The sequence below is a fragment of the Colobus angolensis genome, unplaced genomic scaffold, assembly GCF_000951035.1.
Source record: "Colobus angolensis palliatus isolate OR3802 unplaced genomic scaffold, Cang.pa_1.0 Scaffold144, whole genome shotgun sequence".
Classification (NCBI taxonomy): Eukaryota; Metazoa; Chordata; class Mammalia; order Primates; family Cercopithecidae; genus Colobus; species Colobus angolensis.
Window position 1 is genome coordinate 2,914,367 of NW_012114533.1, and position 20,424 is coordinate 2,934,790.

The following is a 20,424-nucleotide window of genomic DNA, read 5'->3' on the forward strand; positions in this document are numbered from 1 at the left end:
AAAGGTAGAGTCTGCAGTGAGCCCAGATCATGTCACTGCACTCCAGCCTGGGCAACAAGAGCCAAAAACTGCTTTCCCAGGGAGTGCTTCTCTTGCTGGTGTCTTCCTCTCCCAGTATCTTTATCTTAGGTCTATGTGACTGACCACGTGACACACCTGAAAACCCTGGCACTTCCCCAGGGCCAAGTTGCCAGCTGGTGTTAATGTGTTTGATTTAATGGCAGCAGACTCCCGGCTTCCTGCTTCCCAGAGTTTAACCTAAAGTTACCTTTAGGACAGCAGGCCAGGTTACTGGAGTATGAGTCAACCATTGTAACTTCTACTTCTTTTAAAGGTACAGACATAGATATGAGCCAGAGATAAATCCCAAGACTTTGAATCACAGCCAAAAAAACCTCCCAGACCCAGTACAATCAGATTCACTTCACTTTTATTATGAACAAACACAATCTCAGATTAGTACAATTAGCTTCAGAGTTGATATTAATAGAAATTATTCCAAAATTATTCTTGTCACAAGTAACTACTATCCCACATAAAAAGGGAAAAATCCCACCCAATCAAAGAAAAGGTATCCTCTGTATGTTTCCATGGCAATGAGTTGTTTATGCATTCTCAATTTTTTTCTGGCTAGTTATCCACCAATTCTCCAATGGAGTCATTCAATCTCTTGGAGAACCATATAGACTAATGACAGCATCTGGGACACATGGACATATCAAGTTCATGGTGGACATTGCTATTATAAAAACCACTCAGGTCTTGAGAATTCCTGTGCCGAAGGATCCCAAAATGCTTTATAAAAAGCATTAGTCATGCCTCAAAACTGCCCTTTGAGGTAGGTCAGTGTTATTATCCCCATTTTAGCAGAAGGAAAACTGAGGCACATTATAGTTCAGTGACTTGCCCAGGGTCACACAGCAAGTCAGTGGCACAGTGGTAGGAAAGGCCCTGGCCTTAACCACCAGCAAAAAAGGGCCACCTTGCTTTTTTAACCTTTCATGATGACCCATTTCAACTACGCTTACAGAGAATACACTTAAGATACTAGCAAACCAAGGAGAAAATTTTCCATTTTAAATGCTACAACCATCTTTTAACCTAAAACAAAAACAAAAAATAAAATAAAATTATAAATCAAATACATTCAAATTACTTCCACCCTCCATCAAATGTGGGCACTTAAGAAAAGCAGCCCTAACAAAAGTTTCCAGAATAAAGCCCAGAAGGGAATCCTGCAAATCGCAATACTGATAATCCTCCACTCAGGCCCCTTTTTCTACCAGTCACTTCAGTAGGCTCTCAGGTGCAAAGGGATTCCGCAGAGGGAGTGAGGGCAGGCTCATATGCAACACTGTGATTAGAAAAGATGTAAGGCACCCGGGTTAAGTTGTCAGCACACCCCCAAAGCAAGGACTGTTAGAAATCCAGAGTCTTGATCCGATCTGAGTTTATCATTAATGTGTCACTTGAACTGAGCTTTAGAATCCTGAAAATAGTGTTCCTTACTCAGCAGACACACCCCCACCCCCACCCACACCCACACCCACATATACATTGGGGCCCTCAGCCTGAGGTGCCATCTAGCCTTATGTAGGGTCATGGTACAGATCAGATCCATGGCACACGATTACAATAGGAAGAAGTGAAAGTTGTTTTTATTGTTCATATATTATCAAGCAGGCATCTGATGACCTGTGGAATTAGAAATACCAGCAGACATTTCCAAGGGGTAGGCGCACAGGTCAGCAGAACTAAACTACAGTGATCTTCCCTTAGATTCTTTTCTACTGAAGTGAATAGCTCAAAAGACATGGATGCCTTTAGTCCAGGCTAACCCCTGTAGCCTCTATGTAATTAACACAGGAAGAAAGGCCCTCATCCCTTCCAGCACTGGGGCTCAACAGTGGACTGAGTGTTTGGTACTGCACATTTCCAATCTTAATAGAGCAAAGCCAGGCTTCCGCTTTGATGACTGAGTTACAGGGACAGGAGTGGTCCAAAGTTCTCAAAACACTGATGTTCTGTTTTTGTTTGTTTTCCAGACTTCTATACTATTGTCTGCCCTAGGCTGTAGGGAATGCTGGTTAGTTTGCTGAACAGACACTCTGTTCAGCAGGGTTTGTGGTATCTCAAATCCCAGGTCTCAGCCAAAGCTTTGCAGTTCACCCTGACTCCAGGGAACAGGACCTCCTTTCGAGGTGAGGCACTTGGGTTCTTGCCCTTGCTTCTTCCCAGTGAGAACTGTTTCCTCCTACTTTTACAAGCATTGCACTGCCAGCTGAGAGCACTGACTCAGGTGGGGCACCCTTACCGAGCAAGCAGGGGGCATTCAGCCTGCTCTCTGGTTCTGACCCAGACAGAGGGGACTGAAAATAAACGCTCTTTTGCTCTGTGGCTGGCCCACTGGCTCAACATGAGCACTTGGCTTGGCTGTGCCTTGTGATAGAGGGAGACAGAGGCTCTCTGGGCCAGAGATGTTTCTGGGAGGGTTTGCCAGCCTTGCCTTGAGCCATCAGTGTGGCAGGGGAGCACAGGGGTGTAGGTGGAGACACTCCAAAGCCCATGTCAAAGTGGCAGCTAGCTCTGTTTTCGAAAAAGAAGCAGTGGTTCAGTGACCCTGAGCATTCCGTCTGTGGGAGGGAGCTGCCTGGACAGCAAGTCATCACTGCCTCTGAATACACACAAAGGAGGCTGCCTGTCCAGGGAAGAGAAAGATCTGGTAAAAGAAAAGAAAATGGACAGACAAGGTAGACCCAGGAATCAAGAATCAGGGTAGTGAAGAGATTCCTAACCCTGCCCCCCAGGCAGTTCTATAGGCTAGATGTTAACAGAGCCAAAAAAAAAATAAAAATAAAAAAGAGTGAAGGGGCACAACACTGTGGGGAGAAGTCTTCTAGTTTTTACTCATTTCAAGGAGAAACTGGAACTAACTAATGAATGGATCTAATATCTAGCTTATTTTATTAAGACTCCCAATAACTCACTCAGTAACCTTCTCAAGCCCCTGGCAACGTGTTCTCAGATCCCTTCCTATGTGAAGTTCGCTCTTAGAAGCTGCCTATAGATCCTGTCCCTCAACCTTTCCATCTCATGTCCAGTAGTGGAGAGGAAATTGGCAACCCAACTAATTCCTCCTCTCCTTCAGAGGTTTTTCAAACATCCCTCTTTGGGAGGAAAATACTCTAATAGTTTAATGTTCTAACCAATGTATATATGTGTATATATATTATGTTTGACCCGACTCTACCTCCTAAAATCCTTCCCTTTTTTGGATGTTTGGAAATGCCACAGCCATCTTATTACTATGAGGGGAGCAACCAATATCCTGAAGATGGCAGAGCAGAAAGAGGAAAGAACTGTGATGAGCAGCTCATGGAATCCTCAAAATTCTATGAGCTGCTGTTTTTACCAATTCTGGAAACACCCAACTTCAAGACTTCTTGACACATGAACTAAGAAATCTTGTTATTAAAGAAAAAAAAAAAAAGAAAAGAAAACCCTTTCCCAGCAGGGACCACTTTTACTACAAACTTAAAACGTCTCTTCTTTATCCTCAGCCTAAACTATATGTTGTGACATTGAATTAGCATTGCCAAACACCACAGCCACTTCTTACCCCGAGCCAGGAGAGAAAGGAAGCACGCTGTGTGGTGGGGCTTGAAGTCCTCACTAAGTAGGCAGCTGCATGTGTGATTATGGCAAGAGGTTCCTCTTGCTTCGCTTCCCTCATCCTTACATTCATACATGCTGACTCTCTCCCCTGACAATTTACCTGCTTTAGAAGCTTTGTGTCAAGTGAAGTTGCTTTTCCATTCCATCTAGCAAAAGCCTGGGCTGAAGATAATTAACAGAGGACTGCTCAGAAGATTCTGTTTTATCTCTAGCTCAAGCCACCTACTTCAAAGCTCACAACAGCTCAAGGAAAGACAGTTATCTGGAGAAAAGACCATTCGTTTTAGGCTACAGAAAGGTTGTCTAGGCTTTGGAAGCTGGACACTGAACAAAGACTGACCAGCTGCTTGCCTGGGAGGCAGTAAGAGAAAGGAGGGCGATAGCAACAAAGTAAAAAGGAGGACAATGGGCCTAGAAGAGAGAGAGGATAAAAGAAGAAATAATATCAGCTTAGCATCATAAAGGCAGAGTTGTTGACTTTCAATACTTTTGTGTTTTAAAATACTGGACTGGAATGGGTTAACATCATCATCTTTAGCATCCTGGTAGCATTATTCAGTAGTTAATAAACAGACATTAAAATCTCTGCCTGGCTGGCTTTCGAAAAAGGAACCAGAGGGACCCCAAACTCAGCCACTCTTGTAGCTTCCATCTCCGGTTCTTTTAATCCTGGCCAAGACGGCGGCCTTGGAGACTTTCTTCCGGTCATAGGCCAGACCAAGGGCGGCCATGCAATCAATGAAGAATGTGGTGAAGTTGATGTGCCAGCGGTACTCACTGGCAGAGTAGTCATAGGGAAAGGAGTGGTGGTAGTTGTGGAAGCCCTCACCTGAAACAAAAGCAGGAAGAGAAGTCATGGAGTGACGGTGCACTGAGGTCTTCTTGATTTGTGCATACCAGTTAGCTAGCAGGGTACCTCATACCTGGGAGAAACTCACTATTGTTGAATGAATGGATGAATTCAGTCTCTTTTAATATGAACCAAATAGATCCCCTCAGAAGCATCTTTACTTTTATTATTTTACTTTTTTTGTAGAGATGGGGTCTTGCCATGTTGCAAGCAACCCTCCCACCTTGACCACCCAAAGTACTGGGATTACAGTCATGAGTCACTGCACCTGGCCAGTCAAAGGCATCTTAAGGAGTGATTGGAGACCCTGGTCACCCATGGCTGTCTGGGAGCCCTGTGGGAGGAGAACTGAGTTTCTCAGAGGATAAAATGACTAGAGAGAAGCTCCTACTTTTGGGAATGGATATCAGATTGGAAAATTCCAAATTCATTCTTGGCCCTGCCCTCAAGGCTCTGTGTGTATGTGCACGTGCTTGCAGAATGAAGCACTCTGGCTATGACTCTTAAAAAAATGAGTGAAGCCGGGCGCGGTGGCTCACGCCTGTAATCCCAACACTTTGGGAGGCCGAGGCGGGCAGATCACGAGGTCAGGAGATCGAGACCATCTTGGCTAACACGGTGAAACCCCGTTTCTACTAAAAAAAATACAAAAAATTAGCCGGACGTGGTGGCGGGCATCTTTAGTCCCAGCTACTCCAGAGGCTGAGGCAGGAGAATGGCGTGAACCCGGGAGGCGGAGCTTGCAGTGAGCCGAGATTGCGCCACTGCACTCCAGCCTGCTGACTGAGACTCCGTCTCAAAAAAAAAAAAAAAAAAAAAGAGTAAAGAAGCACACCTTTCCCCACCACACTGGAACTACCTCTAGGGGTGAGAGGTTCCTACAGAGTGGTCCCTACAGCCAAAGATCAGAAGAAAGGCCAGCCCAGAGGCTGGAATGTCCTCAGTCACTGCAGTTGCCAGGGGTGCTCCAACTTTTTTGAGCTTTGACCCTGGTGTGGGGGAGGTGCTGATAAAACAGAAGCTCTCTGAGGGAAGAAAAATGGAAATGCTTAGATACCCTCTAACCTCTGAGATTTTGAGGACTCTTGGGATGAGCATTTCACTTTGCTGGAGGGAGGAAAACAAACAAATTCTGGATTCAGGGGAATTTATCTAACGTGTAAAGCTTGGAAACTCGGCAGATAGAGAGTTTGCCAACTCTTGGCAGGACTCTTCTTTCTGAACCACAGCCAAAAATAATACTGACCCTAATCAGGCATGAGTAAAGGATAGCTACTAAGAGCTAATATTTGGCTCTTTGTAGATAAAAATACCCTCAGACAGACCAGTCATGACATTAATCAGAAGCAAGGCAAGAAGTCCTGCAAAGTAAATGACGTCATCTAGGGCATTTCAAGGTATGTCCTCCCTCTGTGATACCTGATGATCTGCAGTGTGAACTGGGGAGGACGGAGGCAGAATGCCAGGAATAAAGGTACTGAGGATTATTAATGTCCATTAATGGTTTTGCAGCTGGGCTCTGTGTAAGCACTAGCCAGGCCTTTAGTTACCAGATTTAAAATGGAATCGGATGCACACAGACAAGGGAGAAAAAAAAAAAAAGAGGAAGAGCGTCAACGGGTAGAAAGAAGACAGGACTCTGCAACTGGGGCAGCAAGAGACAGCCCAAGAAAGGCTCAAGGGAGAAGGTTAATTTGGCAGAGAAGATGAGCATGTGACAGTCGGGGAGGTAATTCAAGAAACAAAAAGATTAGGGTGGCAGGCAACAGAGCTGGGGGAGAACAAAGGGTGAGGTGATAAGGGAGGCAAGCAGCAGGCAAGGAGGAGTGAATGATAACAAAGACAGGTCAGATATTGGCAGCCACTTTGAACTGATGGCCACCCAGAGGCTGGAGGCGGGGAAGATCATTATAGATCCACTTGCAATAGGGAACACATCTCAAGCCAGAAACTCCATTCCTGTGATAATCTCAGATTTATACAGCGTATGTGATTTATTTTAATCATGGTTAAAGTAAGAATAGGCAGCAAGAAGGTGTCTGAAAGGAGATACGTGCAAGTTAAAAAGAGAGAGAGAGAAAAAAAGCTTTTATTTTTATCATATATTTTTGAGATGGAGTCTCACTCTGTCACCGAGGCTGGAGTGCAGTGACACAATCTCAGCTCACTGCAACCTCCGCCTCCTGGGTTCAAGCAATTCTTCTGCCTCAGCCTCCTGAGTAGCTGGGACTACAGGCGCGTGCCACCATGCCTGGCTAATTTTTTTATACTTTCCTTTTTTTTTTTCTTTCTTTCTTTCTTTTTTTTTTAGTAGTGACAGAGGTTCACCATATTGGCCTGGCTGATCTCTAACTCCTGACCTCAAGTGATCCACCCACTTCGGCGGCTGGGATTACAGGTGTAAGCCACCTCGCCTAGACAAATAAATCCTTTTAATAAAGTAGGCCAGGCGCAGTGGCTCACGCCTATTATAATTCCAGCACTTTGGGAGGTCAAGGCAGACAGATCACTTCAGCTCAGGAGTTCAAGAGTAGCCTGTACAACATGACAAAACCCTGTCTCCACAAAAAATAGAAAAATTAGCCAAGCATGGTGGCATGCACCTGTAGTACCAGTTACTTGGGAGGCTGAGCCCAGAGGATTGCTTGAGCCCAGGAGGTCATAGCTGCAGTGAGCCGTGATCACACCACTGCACTGAAACCTGGGCAACAGAGTGAGATTCTGTCTCAACAACAACAATTTAAAAGATAATAAAGATGGTTTTGAGAATATAAAGGAAGATTTTAAAGAGAAAAAGAAAATGAGTGTTAGGCAATGACCTGCATAAATGTGTGGAGTAGTGTGGTTGTCTAGATATTACTGAATGAGAAATAGCACCAATTACTGGAGAGAAGAGGTCACCAGATCTATTTAAGGAAAACTCATTCAGGGCCTTGGTCAAAGTCTATATTCAGTTGGAAAGAGGGACAGAGAAAAAAATGTAGATACGTTGGGAGGCTGAGGCAGGAGGATCACTTGAGCCCAGAGTTCAAGACCAGCCTGGGCACCATGGTGAGACCCCGTCTCATTAGAAAAGAAAGGAAAAGATCAATGTTAGAGAATTGAGCAGAAACTTGTGATCACACTGCTTTACTGGGAGATTCCTGAAGGCATGTTAGGGGAAGGGATGTTCCTAGCCCAGAATAGAAGAGAGAAAAACAGAGGATGAGAGGAGACAAGATAGTAGGTGGTAGTAAAGGGCCACCAGCAGTTATTTTGATGCTCTTCATAATGGCATCACCAAACAGTAAGGCATGGCACACACTTAAAGCAAGGCATATCTGAGTAGAGTGGATAAGATAAAAAATACTTTGTGTGGTGTACTTGAAGTTCATAAAACACCAGGCTTACTGGCCACTCAGATGACCCCATTGTTCTATTTATGCATTCCTTGCCTCAAGCAAGACTGCAGTCTGGCCCAGAGTTGATGAAAGAAAGGAAAACTCCAAGGTGCTCATCGTGCATGGCATTTGGTTTCTGTTTTTTTGTTTGTTTGGTTGGGTTTTTAGTAGAAACAGGGTTTCACCATGTTGGCCAGACTGATCTCAAACTCCTGACCTCAGGTGACCTGCCCGCCTCGGCCTCCCCGTGTGCTGGGATTACAGGCGTGAGCCGCCGCGCCTGGAGCATACATGGCATTTGGAAATTGTTTTAGAACCTGGAATCAAGATCAGTGTTTTTTTGTGTTTTCTTTCTTATCCTTTCATTTTTACATAAAACATGTTGCCTGACTCTCAAAAGGGTTTTCCAGTATACTGCCCCCTAGTTTTATAGTGGAAAAACGGAGATACAAAGTAGCCATCAAAAACAGGTTTATCTAGTTTTTCTGGCTCCGAGCCTAATCCCCTAATCAGCAGACCACTGGATGTAGTCTTGCTTGGACAGCTGACTTACCCACAGCTCCAAATGAAACCAGGATATTCTCCCGGGGGCTGATGTTCTTGTCATAAGGACGATATCCGAAGAGGTGGGCAGCACTGTTCACCAGCCAGGTGACATTAAGCACTACAGCATATCGCAAGAAAGTGGCCACAAACACGCTGTGTTGAAAAGTTTCACCCCAGAAACACCAGGGCACCAGCGTGGGCAGGATGAAGCACATCAGCAGCAAGCCAGGTTTGTAGTACCTGCAGTGATAGACCAGACACCAGGTCAATGGAGGGGGACTCCACACCTACATGGATCTTCTACACGAATTGGGATGGGCTGTCTCTTTCTTCCATGTTGAATTTGCTTGTCTGACTCTAAGTTCATTGTTTTACTTTGGTTTTTTTTTGACAGGGTCTCACACTGTTGCCAAGGCTGGAGTGCAGTGGCATGACCATAGTTCACCGCAGTCTTAACTCCTGGGCTCAAGGGATCCTCCCTCCTCAGCCTCCTGAGTAGCTGGGACCACAGGCATGAACCATCATGCCCATTTAGTTTTTAATTTTTTTGTAGAGATGAGGGCTCACTATGTTTCCCAGGCTGGTCTCGAATGCCTGAACTTTCAAGCAATCCTCCTGCCTCAGCCTCCCAAAGTGCTGGGATTACAGGCACGAGCCACCATGCCCAGCCATCGCCGATTTTTACTCGCGCATAATACCACGTTGGTAAAATAGGTGAGGTCCAACTTACAAACTAATGAACAGATGTCTCTCCATCCTTGGCTGGTTTTCCCATCTGCCTTTGGGCTCCTTTCTCTTTTTCATCAGCACTCTTTTTCAGTCTTAGTGTCATGCCTCCATTTTCTGCTAGCTACCCCCTAGTTCTTTGGTCATCTTTTCCCTCAGAGGCCCATTGAGTGTCCTTGATCACTGCAGCTATCTGTCCCTCTGGAAGCCCTTTCTCAATCTTCATTCTCAATGTAGACCAGATCACTGATATTCCAAGGGCACTGATCCCCTACATCCCTTCAGTAGTCAAGTCTTTGACTTTTACATCACTGACATTCCCTGCACCCAACTTTTTTTTTCCATTTCTGCCACTGCTTCACTAGCAGGGCTCCTCATTTCCTAACTTATGTCCCTACCTCTCACTTTGGCTCAATGGTTTCTTACATTTGTTCTAAAAGCAGCCTTCTTAAAGCACATCTCTACCTATGCCACATTGCAATTCGAAAGATGTAATGCCTTCCTATTGCTTATTGAATTAAATCCTAAGTCTGCTTTTAGAACTCGACAAGGATGGCATTAGTCTCTCTAGTCTTACTTCTTCCCACACCCTATACTTCAAGCAAAAGGACTCGATTGCTAGAACATGCTTTATGCTTTAGCTCATTCTGTTTCTTCTGTTTGCACTGTCTCTCCCCACACATAGTTGTAAAAATTTCTATCCGTTGGTGGATTCCAACACTACTTATTTCATAAACACTTCCTTGGTGTTGCCTGTTGAGCAATCTCCCTCTCCTTTATACCTCTCATAGTACAGAAAATATTCTGCCTTATACCATGGTTATCTGGATACTTGGCTCATCTCTCCACCCCCTCATAGGCTACAAACTTTTTGAAGGTAAGAACTAAGCTACCGGCCTGGGCAATATAGTGAGGGAGACCTTGTCTTTACAAAAAATTAGCTGGGCATGGTGGTGTGTGCCTGTAGTCCCAGATACTCAGGAGGCTGAGGTGGAAGGATTGCTTGAGCCTGGGAAGTCAAGGTTGCAGTGAGCCAAGATTGTGCCACTGCACTCCAGCCTGGGCAAGAGAGAAAGACTCTGTTGAAAAACAAACGAACAAACAAACCTAGGCAAGTAGGCTATAAACATCTTTGAATCTATGACTGCCCTAGGACAACACACATCTGTTGAATGCAATGGGTTTAATTAAGATACCTCAGAGAGAAAGAAATGGAGCAATAGTCTATGGCTATGGGCCTGTGGGATGTTAAAAACTGGGATTTTAAGTCATGATTGTGAACACGCAAACGCAGTAAATTTCTCAGGTTATATTTTATAAGTCTTAGGAGAAAAAATGGGGTCCCTGATGACCAGATGTCAGGGCCGTATCCCCACCTCCATCAGGGCTTCACTCACCTCCTCTGGAACATCACCAGTTTCTCTGCTTCTAGGTCAGACAAGTCTAGCGTAGCGCCCTTCTCTTTGACAGCTGGGTGTTTGCGCACAAGCAGCCAACCCACGTGAGAGAAGAAAAAGCCACGTCGGGAATTATGAGGATCTGCATGTGTTTCCGAAAACTTGTGGTGGGCACGGTGGTCACGAGCCCATTCATAGACATCATTCTGGGGAGAGAGAGAAGAGGAATGTAAGGCTTGAGGATAGACACCCTCTTAGGAGAATCCCAATGGAAAGGTATCAAGAGCCCAAGGCGCTCAGCCCAGCCTCACAAAATATCCAGGAATCTGGGCTCCAAAGGAGTCATGGAGTTGCCTCCCCTCTTCTCCCAACTTGTCACTGAAGCTTAAGTAGAAAAAGCAACTTAAAGTCCCAGGACCATAGCAATGGGACTGCTGTTTCTGGAAAGTTATATGGTGGGTGGAACAGAGGTAAATCATACAGAGCTCAGAGAGTTTCAAGAAGTGAGAACATTGCAATTCTTTAAGCAAGAAATGTTGGAAAAGATCCTCATGAGGTACCTAATCCCTGGGCATGGAGAACATGGGGCAGGCAGTCTTGTGTCCTAGGGTCCCAATCAGCAGATAAAGTTGCAGGGTGCACCATTCTGATGCCTTGCAAAAGAGCTCATACAACCCAATAACAAGGCCAGGCAGGCAACTCATGATCATGACTGCATTTTTCAAATGACCTCTGGGCTTCTTCATGACTTTTTCCATCCCTTAAAGAATGTACCAATATCTCTCTTCCTTCCCTTTGCTCCACAGGACAACCTTGGAAGCCCTCAAGGTATAAGTTGCTATGGCAGAGATGATTATGCAAATGTGGTAAGTTCTTGGGATATTGTCACCATTAAATTGGTTTCCTTTCTTCCTCTTGCTCCAAGCTAAGCCCCATGCCATATGCTATCATTTGCCCATTGCTACAGCTTAATGACTATAATGGATGCATTCCCTTTCCCCATTTCCCTTCATCTCGTCTTTGCTATAAACTTTTTCTTTTCCTTTTTTTTTGAGACGGAGTCTAGCTGTCACCCAGGCTGGAGTGCAGAGGTGCAATCTCAGCTCACCGCAAGCTCCGCCTCCCGGGTTCACACCATTCTCCTGCCTCAGCCTCCTGAGTAGCTGGGACTACAGGTGCCCACCACCACACCAGGCTAATTTTTTGTATTTTTAGTAGAGACGGGGTTTCACCATGTTAGCCAGGATGGTCTCGATCTCCTGACCTCGTGATCTGCCCGCCTCGGCCTCCCAAAGTGCTGGGATTACAGGCGTGAGCCACCGTGCCCTGCCTGCTCTAAACTTTTTGCCTTGTTTTACTTAGCCACCATGGCAGCCCAAGAAAGGGCCACAATGTTGGGTTGGTCTATCTAATCTCTCTGTAAGTTGGTTTCCTCATCTGTAAAATGGGGATAATAGTATCTACTTCCTAAGATTGTTGTGAGGACTTTATATCAAATGCTTACAATAGTGCCAGGCACATAAAAGTGTTTGCTCTCGTTATCTGAAAATAAGAGTTCATGAGTCTGGGAACATCAGCTTCAGTCCCACTGTGGTGGAGTCCTAAGTTATTCACTTTTTTAATTTTTTTTTTTTTTTTTAAGTTGGGGTCTTGTCACCCAGGCTGGAGTGCAGTGGTGGTATCATGGCTCACTGCAGCTTCAAACTCCTGGGCTCCAATGAGCCTCCCAGCTCTGCCTCCCTAAGATATTTACCTTAAATAGTGAATTTATTGTCCAGTGTCTGCCCAGGAATCTAAGGTCAGTCTCTGGCTTATGTGCCAAAGGCCCTTATGATGAAGAGCCACAACAGCCAGAATGTGTGACAACAGAGGGACCTTAGGATCAAAAATATTCCTACACATCAAGAATATTTTCCATTTATTTTCCAGTTCCCTCTTCCAAGACTCAGAAGTCTCTTCATTCTTCATGGACTTAAGGACTGAACTGGCACTTGAGGGGACCACAGGAGAGAGGAAAGTGAAATGGCTGTCCAGGTGTGGCTCCCCTCTGGCGCTGATCCCTCCTTTCTGTCCCCGGACCATTGATAGGGTGGATGACAAACAGCTGAGCAGAGACAGCTTCTTACCTGGAATGCCATTGTGTTGGCAATGATGAGAAAGAGCCGCAGGGGCAGCCGAGCTTTGTAAGATCGGTGGCTCCACAGACGATGAGCTCCTGCTGTTATGCCCAGGGCACTGATAACATAGTAGAATAACCCTGCCAGGAGAAGACAGCGGGGGGAGTCACCAATCAGTGTGAGTTCCATCTGGGAAAGAATGCCAACGACACTCTCTTCTTTGCCAGAAACTGTCTTCTTCAGGCTTTGAGTGAGAATTGGCTTTCCCATGAACTCCAGGGATAACCACATCCCTTAGATTTTACCACTTGAAAAATATCATTACCCCACAGCCTCTCAACCCAGGACAAAAAGATAAGCTAAGGAATCCCAGGAACTAAGGAGTCAGAAAGGCAGGAGAGAGAATAGTGCTCTTACCACTCATTCTTCATCTTAAAGGCAATCTCCCAGGGCCTAGCTATCTCCTTTCACCTCTATCTAGGCCTTCTCTAAGGTTTTAAGGGCCACAAACTACTCCTGTAGAGCCCAGGACCCATAAGCAAGGGTGTTATTAAAATAACAGCAGAGGGCCAGGTGCAGTGTGAACCACGTTGTCATCCCAACATTTTGGGAGGCCAAAGCAGGAAGATCCCCTTGAGCCCAGGAGTTCGAGACCAGCCTGGGTAACATAGGGAGACCTTGTCTCTACAGATAATCTACGCAAGAGGTTGAGGTGGGAGGATCTCTTGAGCCCAGGAGGTCGAGGCTGCGGTGAGCCACCATCCCGTCACTGCACTCAAGTCCTGATCAACAGAGAAAGACCTTATCTCAAAAAATAAAATAACAGCCAGTACAATCTGGGCACTGACCAATTTGAGAAGCACTTAGTTGTAGGGGACTTTTAGGGGATTCAGACCATGGCCATTTATCAACTGGTACAAAAAAGCATTTAAATATTCTAGCAGGCAGTGTGGACATATCAGGGAAAAATTAGCCCTAATCCAATTTGTGCATAAATCCAATTTGCACAGTATCTTAAGATTTACCAGAGATTTCACGTTCCAGCTATACCATCCACCTCCCCCAAGATACATGCACAGTTCCTCTGTCTCGCCTTTGCTACATCCCTGTCAGCCCATACTCTCACCGGGCAATGCTCATTCTAAACAATGGTAGGATATTCTTCAAGCTGTCAGTGGAGCACCCCACCATTGTCTTCCCTCACCTTCCTGGAGACCTGCAGGCAGGCTCAAGAGGTGCCAGATATAATCTCTAACTGGGAAGGCAGGAGAGAGAATAGTGCTCTTACCACTCATTCTTCATCTTAAAGGCATTCTCCCAGGGCCTAGCTATTTCCTTTCACCTCTATTGAGGTCTTCACTAAGGTTTTAAGGGCCACAAACTACTCCTGCAGAACTCAGGACCCACATGCAAGAGTGTTATTAAAATAACAGCAGAGGGCCAGGTGCAGTATGAACCATTTTGTCATCCCAGCATTTTGGGAGGCCAAGGCAGGAAGTGGGCTGCTAGGTGTACCCATCTCTTTCTCTGTTCCATAGCTCTAGCAGGCAGAAGCTGTGGCCTTGGTAGAAACTGTTAACAATGTTTCATTCCTAGGAATGAATGTTAACAATGTTTCATTCCTAGGGAAACAGCTAGAAACAATAGATCCTCAGTGGCCACAGAACTTAGTTGCAGTTGGAGACACCACACATTGTAACAAATTGTCCTGTGTTCTTTTGCAGCCATTGATAGCTGTTTCCTAAACAACCTCCTTTTCCCCCCAACCCTACCTCCTTTCTTCTCTCCTATTCCTCCTATAAGGTCTCCAGGAGAGCCATAGAGCCAGAGTCAGCCCTAAGAAGAGCTCTCTCCACATTCCCTCAGAGTGGGGATTGAGGCCCCAGGTGATCTGCCCTCAAGCCAAGTGGCGATTGACATCTCCCCAGATACAGTATCTAACCTGCACCTTACTGGGAAAACCATCAGTTGAGCCAGAGCCCTTTCTAATGAGCAAAGGAGCTTCTGGGCTTGTTACTTGCCAAAAAAGACCCTGGGGCAAGTTGACTCAGAACGTATATAAGATCCTATATTAACAGGCAAATGGAAAGAACTCAGGCACTCTGGTGCCTTTTCTAGAAACACCTCTAAGTCTATCAAACAGAAGGGCTTAAATCAGTTGGAGATTTATTCCCTGTCTCCTCCCCAGGGGAAGAAAATGTCCAAATTGATGGTTAAGCATCATCTCATTGCTCTGGCCTTAAGAAAGAGACTTGAATGGTTTTGCCTCTGGCTCAGTGTTGCCAGAGGCATTCTCCTTAGTTCTACCCTAAGGGCTCCTTTGGGAGACTCCAAAATGAAAGAGATTTAAGGCTCTCAAAATTGCTCGGTCATAAGAAATGCTGGAATCACGACCAGTTGCTAATTTAACATTGTCCATAGGGATTAAAACAAGAAAGGTGAAGCTCCTAAATTCTGAAGGTGGGAAGAGAAGATGTCCAGGTTGACTTCTGACCCTCCTCCGCTTATCCTCCTTGTTTCTTAAGACAGAGTTCTGATATCCCCTTATCAAGATGGTCGTTCTTTCAGCTAAGCCATCCACCAAAGGGCCCAGTGCAATAAGTTTACCATCCAGTCTCTGTGAGCCACATTTTTCTGCCCAAAGGCACAGCACACACCCATGGGCAGGTCACCAAAAAAATGTAGGAGGCACAGCCTTGACTTTGGGATGGAATTCTGCTCCCTGCACTAGCAACTGAGGGTAACCAAGCAGAGGCAATTGGGTCAAACTCTGGGCTTCAGAAAACCTACAGGGAGTGCTAAGGCTGGAAGGAGCTTGCAGGTGAGAAAACTACTGGTGAAGACCATCCTCTGGTGATGAGGATGAAGGGTGAAGACCTCATCACCCTTGGGAGAAAGGGTGGAGAGAGGCATCCACTGACTCTTTGGGGAATGCTATCCCTGCTCTTCATCCCTCATGTTGCAACTGAAGTTCTGTTGGATCCTCAGAGGGGCCAGACAACAGATGTTGCCCTCCCCTCACAAATACAAGAGCCCTTCCTGGTATGCAGATGAACTGATCTGCACCTGGCCTGTTCCGTCTGTGTCACAGCTGTGACACATATGTAACCCAAGGAATGCTACCTTCCCAATCCTAAAAAAGTACTGTTGCCCACAGGTGGTCCCTAGAAAAACTGAGATTCTGACAAAGGGGCTCTTCTCAGTTGCATTTCACTGTAGCACCTGGAGGATTTCTGGAAACAAAGCTCAATGAACCAGATCTCACTATCTTCGTAAGACCTAAGAGGGGTCCTGAGGGAAACAGCTAAAACTTGGCCTCCCAGCTCTTCTACATAATTACCCTTCAAGAGCAAGAGCCAGCTGTCAGAAAGTATCCCACACCTGAGGCTGCTCTGAAAAACCTCAAGTTGTTTTCTGGAGGAGAAGTCCTGGCTCACCACCCCTTAGAGAGTAGCAATGCAGGGGCCCTACCTCTGCAGAGCTCCCTGCTCTCCCTTCCCAACTTAGGCTCATAGTGGCAGAGGTGAAAAAACCTGCAAAGCGCATGTGCGTATCCAGGGGGCAGAACCATGCCATCAGGCCATACCAATGGGTCCCTGAAAGAGCTGAGCTAAGGGCAGGTCAGGGACAAACTGGGAACTGTCTCCCTCATTACAGCAGCCTCAAGACCAGGCTCTCTTTTCTCAAGGCTCTTTTCTGGCCTGGCCTCGATGTCCCTGGCAAGGAGGAATGGGTAGGACTGGTGTTGGAAGGTGCAGAATTCTTGGCACTTCATGGCATCAGGAGGGGGGCCTGAAGCAGGCTGGATGAGGGATGGAACACGAAACATATCTTCAAGCTGATTTCATTCTAAGAGCATTTTGTTGACTGGTATATGCAGCACCCTGGAATGTAGAGTAACAGAGCAACACACATCTCTGTGACTCGGGTTACACGGGAGCTTCATCTTCCTCTGTAACGAAGAAGCCTGGTCTGGCCAAGGGGTCAGGTCAAAATAGTTTCGTGGATAACCTCTCTGTTCCTGCTTTTCCAATAAACTCTCTCCCTGAGTAGTTTCCCGTTGCGCTAGCCCATGACTGCTCAACACAGACCCTAGAAAGCCAATGGTTTAGTACCATGTTCCCATGCCTCCCAGGTAGAGGGCTTTGATTCTTTTGTGGTTGGCAGGGGTGGGACAGGCAGCCAAGCAAATGACTCAAACAGAAAAGCTCTTTCAGGGAAAGCTGACTCTCCAGCACAGGTCCACACTTCAAAGCCCACAAGCACAAGGTCCCAGAGCTCTCAACCCCCAGCATTGACATTCCTGCATCTCAGTACCCCCAGGCTCTTCCCAGCCCACTGGGCCTGAAGCAACCAAAGAAAATGCCTGAGAAAAACCCCAGCTGAGAGGCTGGGAGGGGCTGGTGTCCTGTGTAAGATCCCACCTTATTAAAAGAGCAGTGAGTACCTGGAGGACTAGGTCAGGAGGACAGGGAGGCTGCTTACCCCAAAGACAGGTGTACAACTTGCAAGTAGGAATCAAAATGATCCCATACAGGGCTGCCAAGTGTAGTAGAGACATAAGGATGATGTTTCTCCAGACATATTCAACCTTGGGGCTTGGGCCTTCCTTATCCTTGTAGGAGGGGTCATATATATCATCTTTGATATCAGGGCGAATGTCTTCTTCCAAGTAGAGGGGCGTCGTCTCCAACTTATCTCTTCCATTCTGCAGGACCCTGGAGGGAGGCGCTGTGATGGTGGTGGTGGTGGTATAGGAGCTAGAGATCTGGAAGGGGGAGGAAGAGGACAGTCAGGAGAAGAGACACGTGGAGGCAGCTGGGGCCGCTCCGCTCTCTAATCACGCTGGGGGAAGGGTGGACAGCAAAGACCCTTCCCCAGCGCCGGAGTTCACTGAGGGTAGGGTGTATCCGAGATGCAACGGAGAGAAGTTCCCAGAAACTGTACAGATACACTAGGGGCGGGGGACGAGGGGCGCGAAACCTACGGGGAGGCGGCAGTAGGAAGGAGAAGCAAAGCACTCACATCCCCGCGAACACAAAGGAAAACCCGCATAATTCATAAAAACACCAGCACGACCGGATTTTTCTTTAAAGCTTAAGAAACAAAAGTTGGAGACTCAAGTCCCCAAATTACAATCCACATCCCAGCTCACTGAAGGCAGCACAACTCGAAAAACATGGCCAAGTCCTCCGCGGAGCTCTCCCCTCTCTTCTGCCACCAACCCGTCCCCTGGAAGCCCAGCCCGCGCCGGCGACTCTGCAGTACGGGGCCAGGCTGGGAAACTCACATCCTCCTGCAGCAAATGGGCCGGCATCTTGGCTCTCGGATGCCGGGATCACTTTCCAGGGGCTGAGGCGGCGGAGCGGAGTTCGGGGGCGCCGGAGGACTGCGGTTTCGAAGGCCGCCGGTGCGCGCTGAGCCGCGGCGCCGTGCACGCTAGCTGGGTGTCTAGGCCCTAGCCGCGGTACGTGGAGGTCCCTGAGCCGGGAATTTAAAGGCTAGAGCTGGCAATGGGTGACCGTGTCCGGTATTTCCTCAGCTCCGTTTTATCCGCTGCCAAGCAGGGGCAAAGTGCGCGGAGTTGACTGGCGCGTGCGGCCCCGCATGGAGGTGAGGGCGGGAGAGGGAGGAGACAGAGGCCAAGGCTCGCAACGACCGCAGCAGGGCGCCGGGATGCTGCCAACACCGACACCACACCACCCGGCCCCTGCCCCTGCCCCTGCCCCTGGGGAAATGCTAATGAGGCTTCTGTAAACTCCGGCTCGTCATTGGCCGAAGGGAATTTGGTGCCACCTCGTCCTGCAGTTGCCATTGGCTCGGCGCAATCTGCTGTTCCCTCTGCCGCCAGCTCCTCGCTCCCCCTCCCCTCCCTTTCTCCTTCTCAGCTTCTCTTCTACCCGCCGCTGGGCCTCTGCCCGGCACCCCGCGTTAGGAGCTTTCTCTCTGGAAGGGACTGGGTACCCGGTTTGGGGCTGGGGCGCGGAGGCTAGCCCAGGACCGGCCCGCGGGCACACGGCGAACGGCTGGGTGGGCCCTGGGGAAGTTTCTCAGGAAACAGTGGGGAAGCCTCGGGGGACGCCCACTACTCACAACTCCGTCCCGTCTTCCCGTCCCCCCAAGCGCGCGGCAGGGAGACGAGGCCGCCACCCCGGGACCGGGAGCTCCGGGGACGCGGGAAGCCCCGCCTCCCTCCCGGGCGAGCGCTGGGGGCTCAGTCCGCCTGCGAACAATGGCTGTGTCCCGCCCACCAGCCACGCGCTGCTCACCCGGGACCGCACCCGACTCGGGCCGCACGCAGTCTGGCTGGTGTGTGTGCCTAGGCGCACGAATCCTGTTCAGGCCCCGGGCAAACAGTCCCATCCCCATGCCCGCGCCTCCAGGATGCGTGCGGGAGGTTTTGGAGATTCTTCAGACTGGCAGGTTGTAATTTTGGAATCTTTGTGGAAACAGTCAGGAAACACTGACATGTGCTTTCACCCAGCAGCAGGCGAAAGGGTTTGGATGTGGAATAAGAATAGCTGGCAGGTATTGAGTTATTACTGCCAGCCAATTCACAAGAATCGTCTTCTGTAATCCTCACTGTGACCCTGGGAGGTGGGTACCCCATTATTCCATTTTAAAAGTGTGGAAAGATATATGGAGAGATGGAATAACTTGCCCATGATCACAGCAACCAGTAAGTGATGGAGCTGGCAATTGAGCCCAGAAACGCCATATGAGAGCCCAAGCTCTTAATCCCTGTTCAGGACCATACTGCCCTCGGTCCCTGAGATGCTCTGACCCTACTGATCTGTCCCTGTGCCCCCATCTTTTCCGGGTCTGTAGGAGTCTTACCATGAGAGCTCAGAAACAGGCAGGCTATGCATTCACCCCGTCTCCTTCCATGCCCATGTCTCCCCCAAATTCTGCCCTAGGATCATTCCTCTGGGAAGAGGAGAAAATACGGAGTGCTGCGCTAATGATTCGCTTCCCAGTAAGAGAAACACCTGGGATTTCCTGGAAGGAGGGCTAATCAGCTCCCCTGTTGGTCACTGGTCTCAGGGTCAGGCCAACTCTCTGGCCGGTGACCAGGAGCCTGCATACCAGTCCTGGCTCCCTGTCCAGTGTGAGAGTTCTGAACACGATTGGATGATTTCAGATGTGGACAGCTCATCCAGTCATGCCTCAGAAGTACTTGGCATGTGGCAGAGAAATCTGTACGTGGTCTGCCCCCCTTCAGGTTCTCTTTGCAATGTCTAATTTGCTGAATTATTTTGTTTTTTGTTTTTTTGAGAGGGAGTCTCGCTCTGTCCCCCAGGCTGGAGTGCAGTGGTGGTATCATGGCTCACTGCAGCTTCAAACTCCTGGGCTCCAATGAGCCTCCCAGCTCTGCCTCCCTAAGATATTTACCTTAAATAGTGAATTTATTGTCCAGTGTCTGCCCAGGAATCTAAGGTCAGTCTCTGGCTTATGTGCCAAAGGCCCTTATGATGAAGAGCCACAACAGCCAGAATGTGTGACAACAGAGGGACCTTAGGATCAAAAATATTCCTACACATCAAGAATATTTTCCATTTATTTTCCAGTTCCCTCTTCCAAGACTCAGAAGTCTCTTCATTCTTCATGGACTTAAGGACTGAACTGGCACTTGAGGGGACCACAGGAGAGAGGAAAGTGAAATGGCTGTCCAGGTGTGGCTCCCCTCTGGCGCTGATCCCTCCTTTCTGTCCCCGGACCATTGATAGGGTGGA

The 20,424-nt window shown here is 47.7% G+C and overlaps 1 protein-coding gene across 1 annotated transcript; it reads right to left on the reverse strand.

Moving 5' to 3' along the window:
• Window positions 1-413: 413 nt before the first annotated feature.
• SCD (stearoyl-CoA desaturase (delta-9-desaturase)) lies at window positions 414-18,991 on the reverse strand. The gene is made up of 6 exons (XM_011935544.1): window positions 17,982-18,991; window positions 17,177-17,459; window positions 12,701-12,831; window positions 10,575-10,780; window positions 8,459-8,691; window positions 414-4,504 (listed from the first exon to the last, which is right to left on the reverse strand). The coding sequence occupies exons 1-6, from the start codon at window positions 18,006-18,008 to the stop codon at window positions 4,305-4,307; spliced, it is 1,080 nt and encodes a 359-aa protein (XP_011790934.1). The 5' UTR covers window positions 18,009-18,991; the 3' UTR covers window positions 414-4,304.
• Window positions 18,992-20,424: the final 1,433 nt, after the last annotated feature.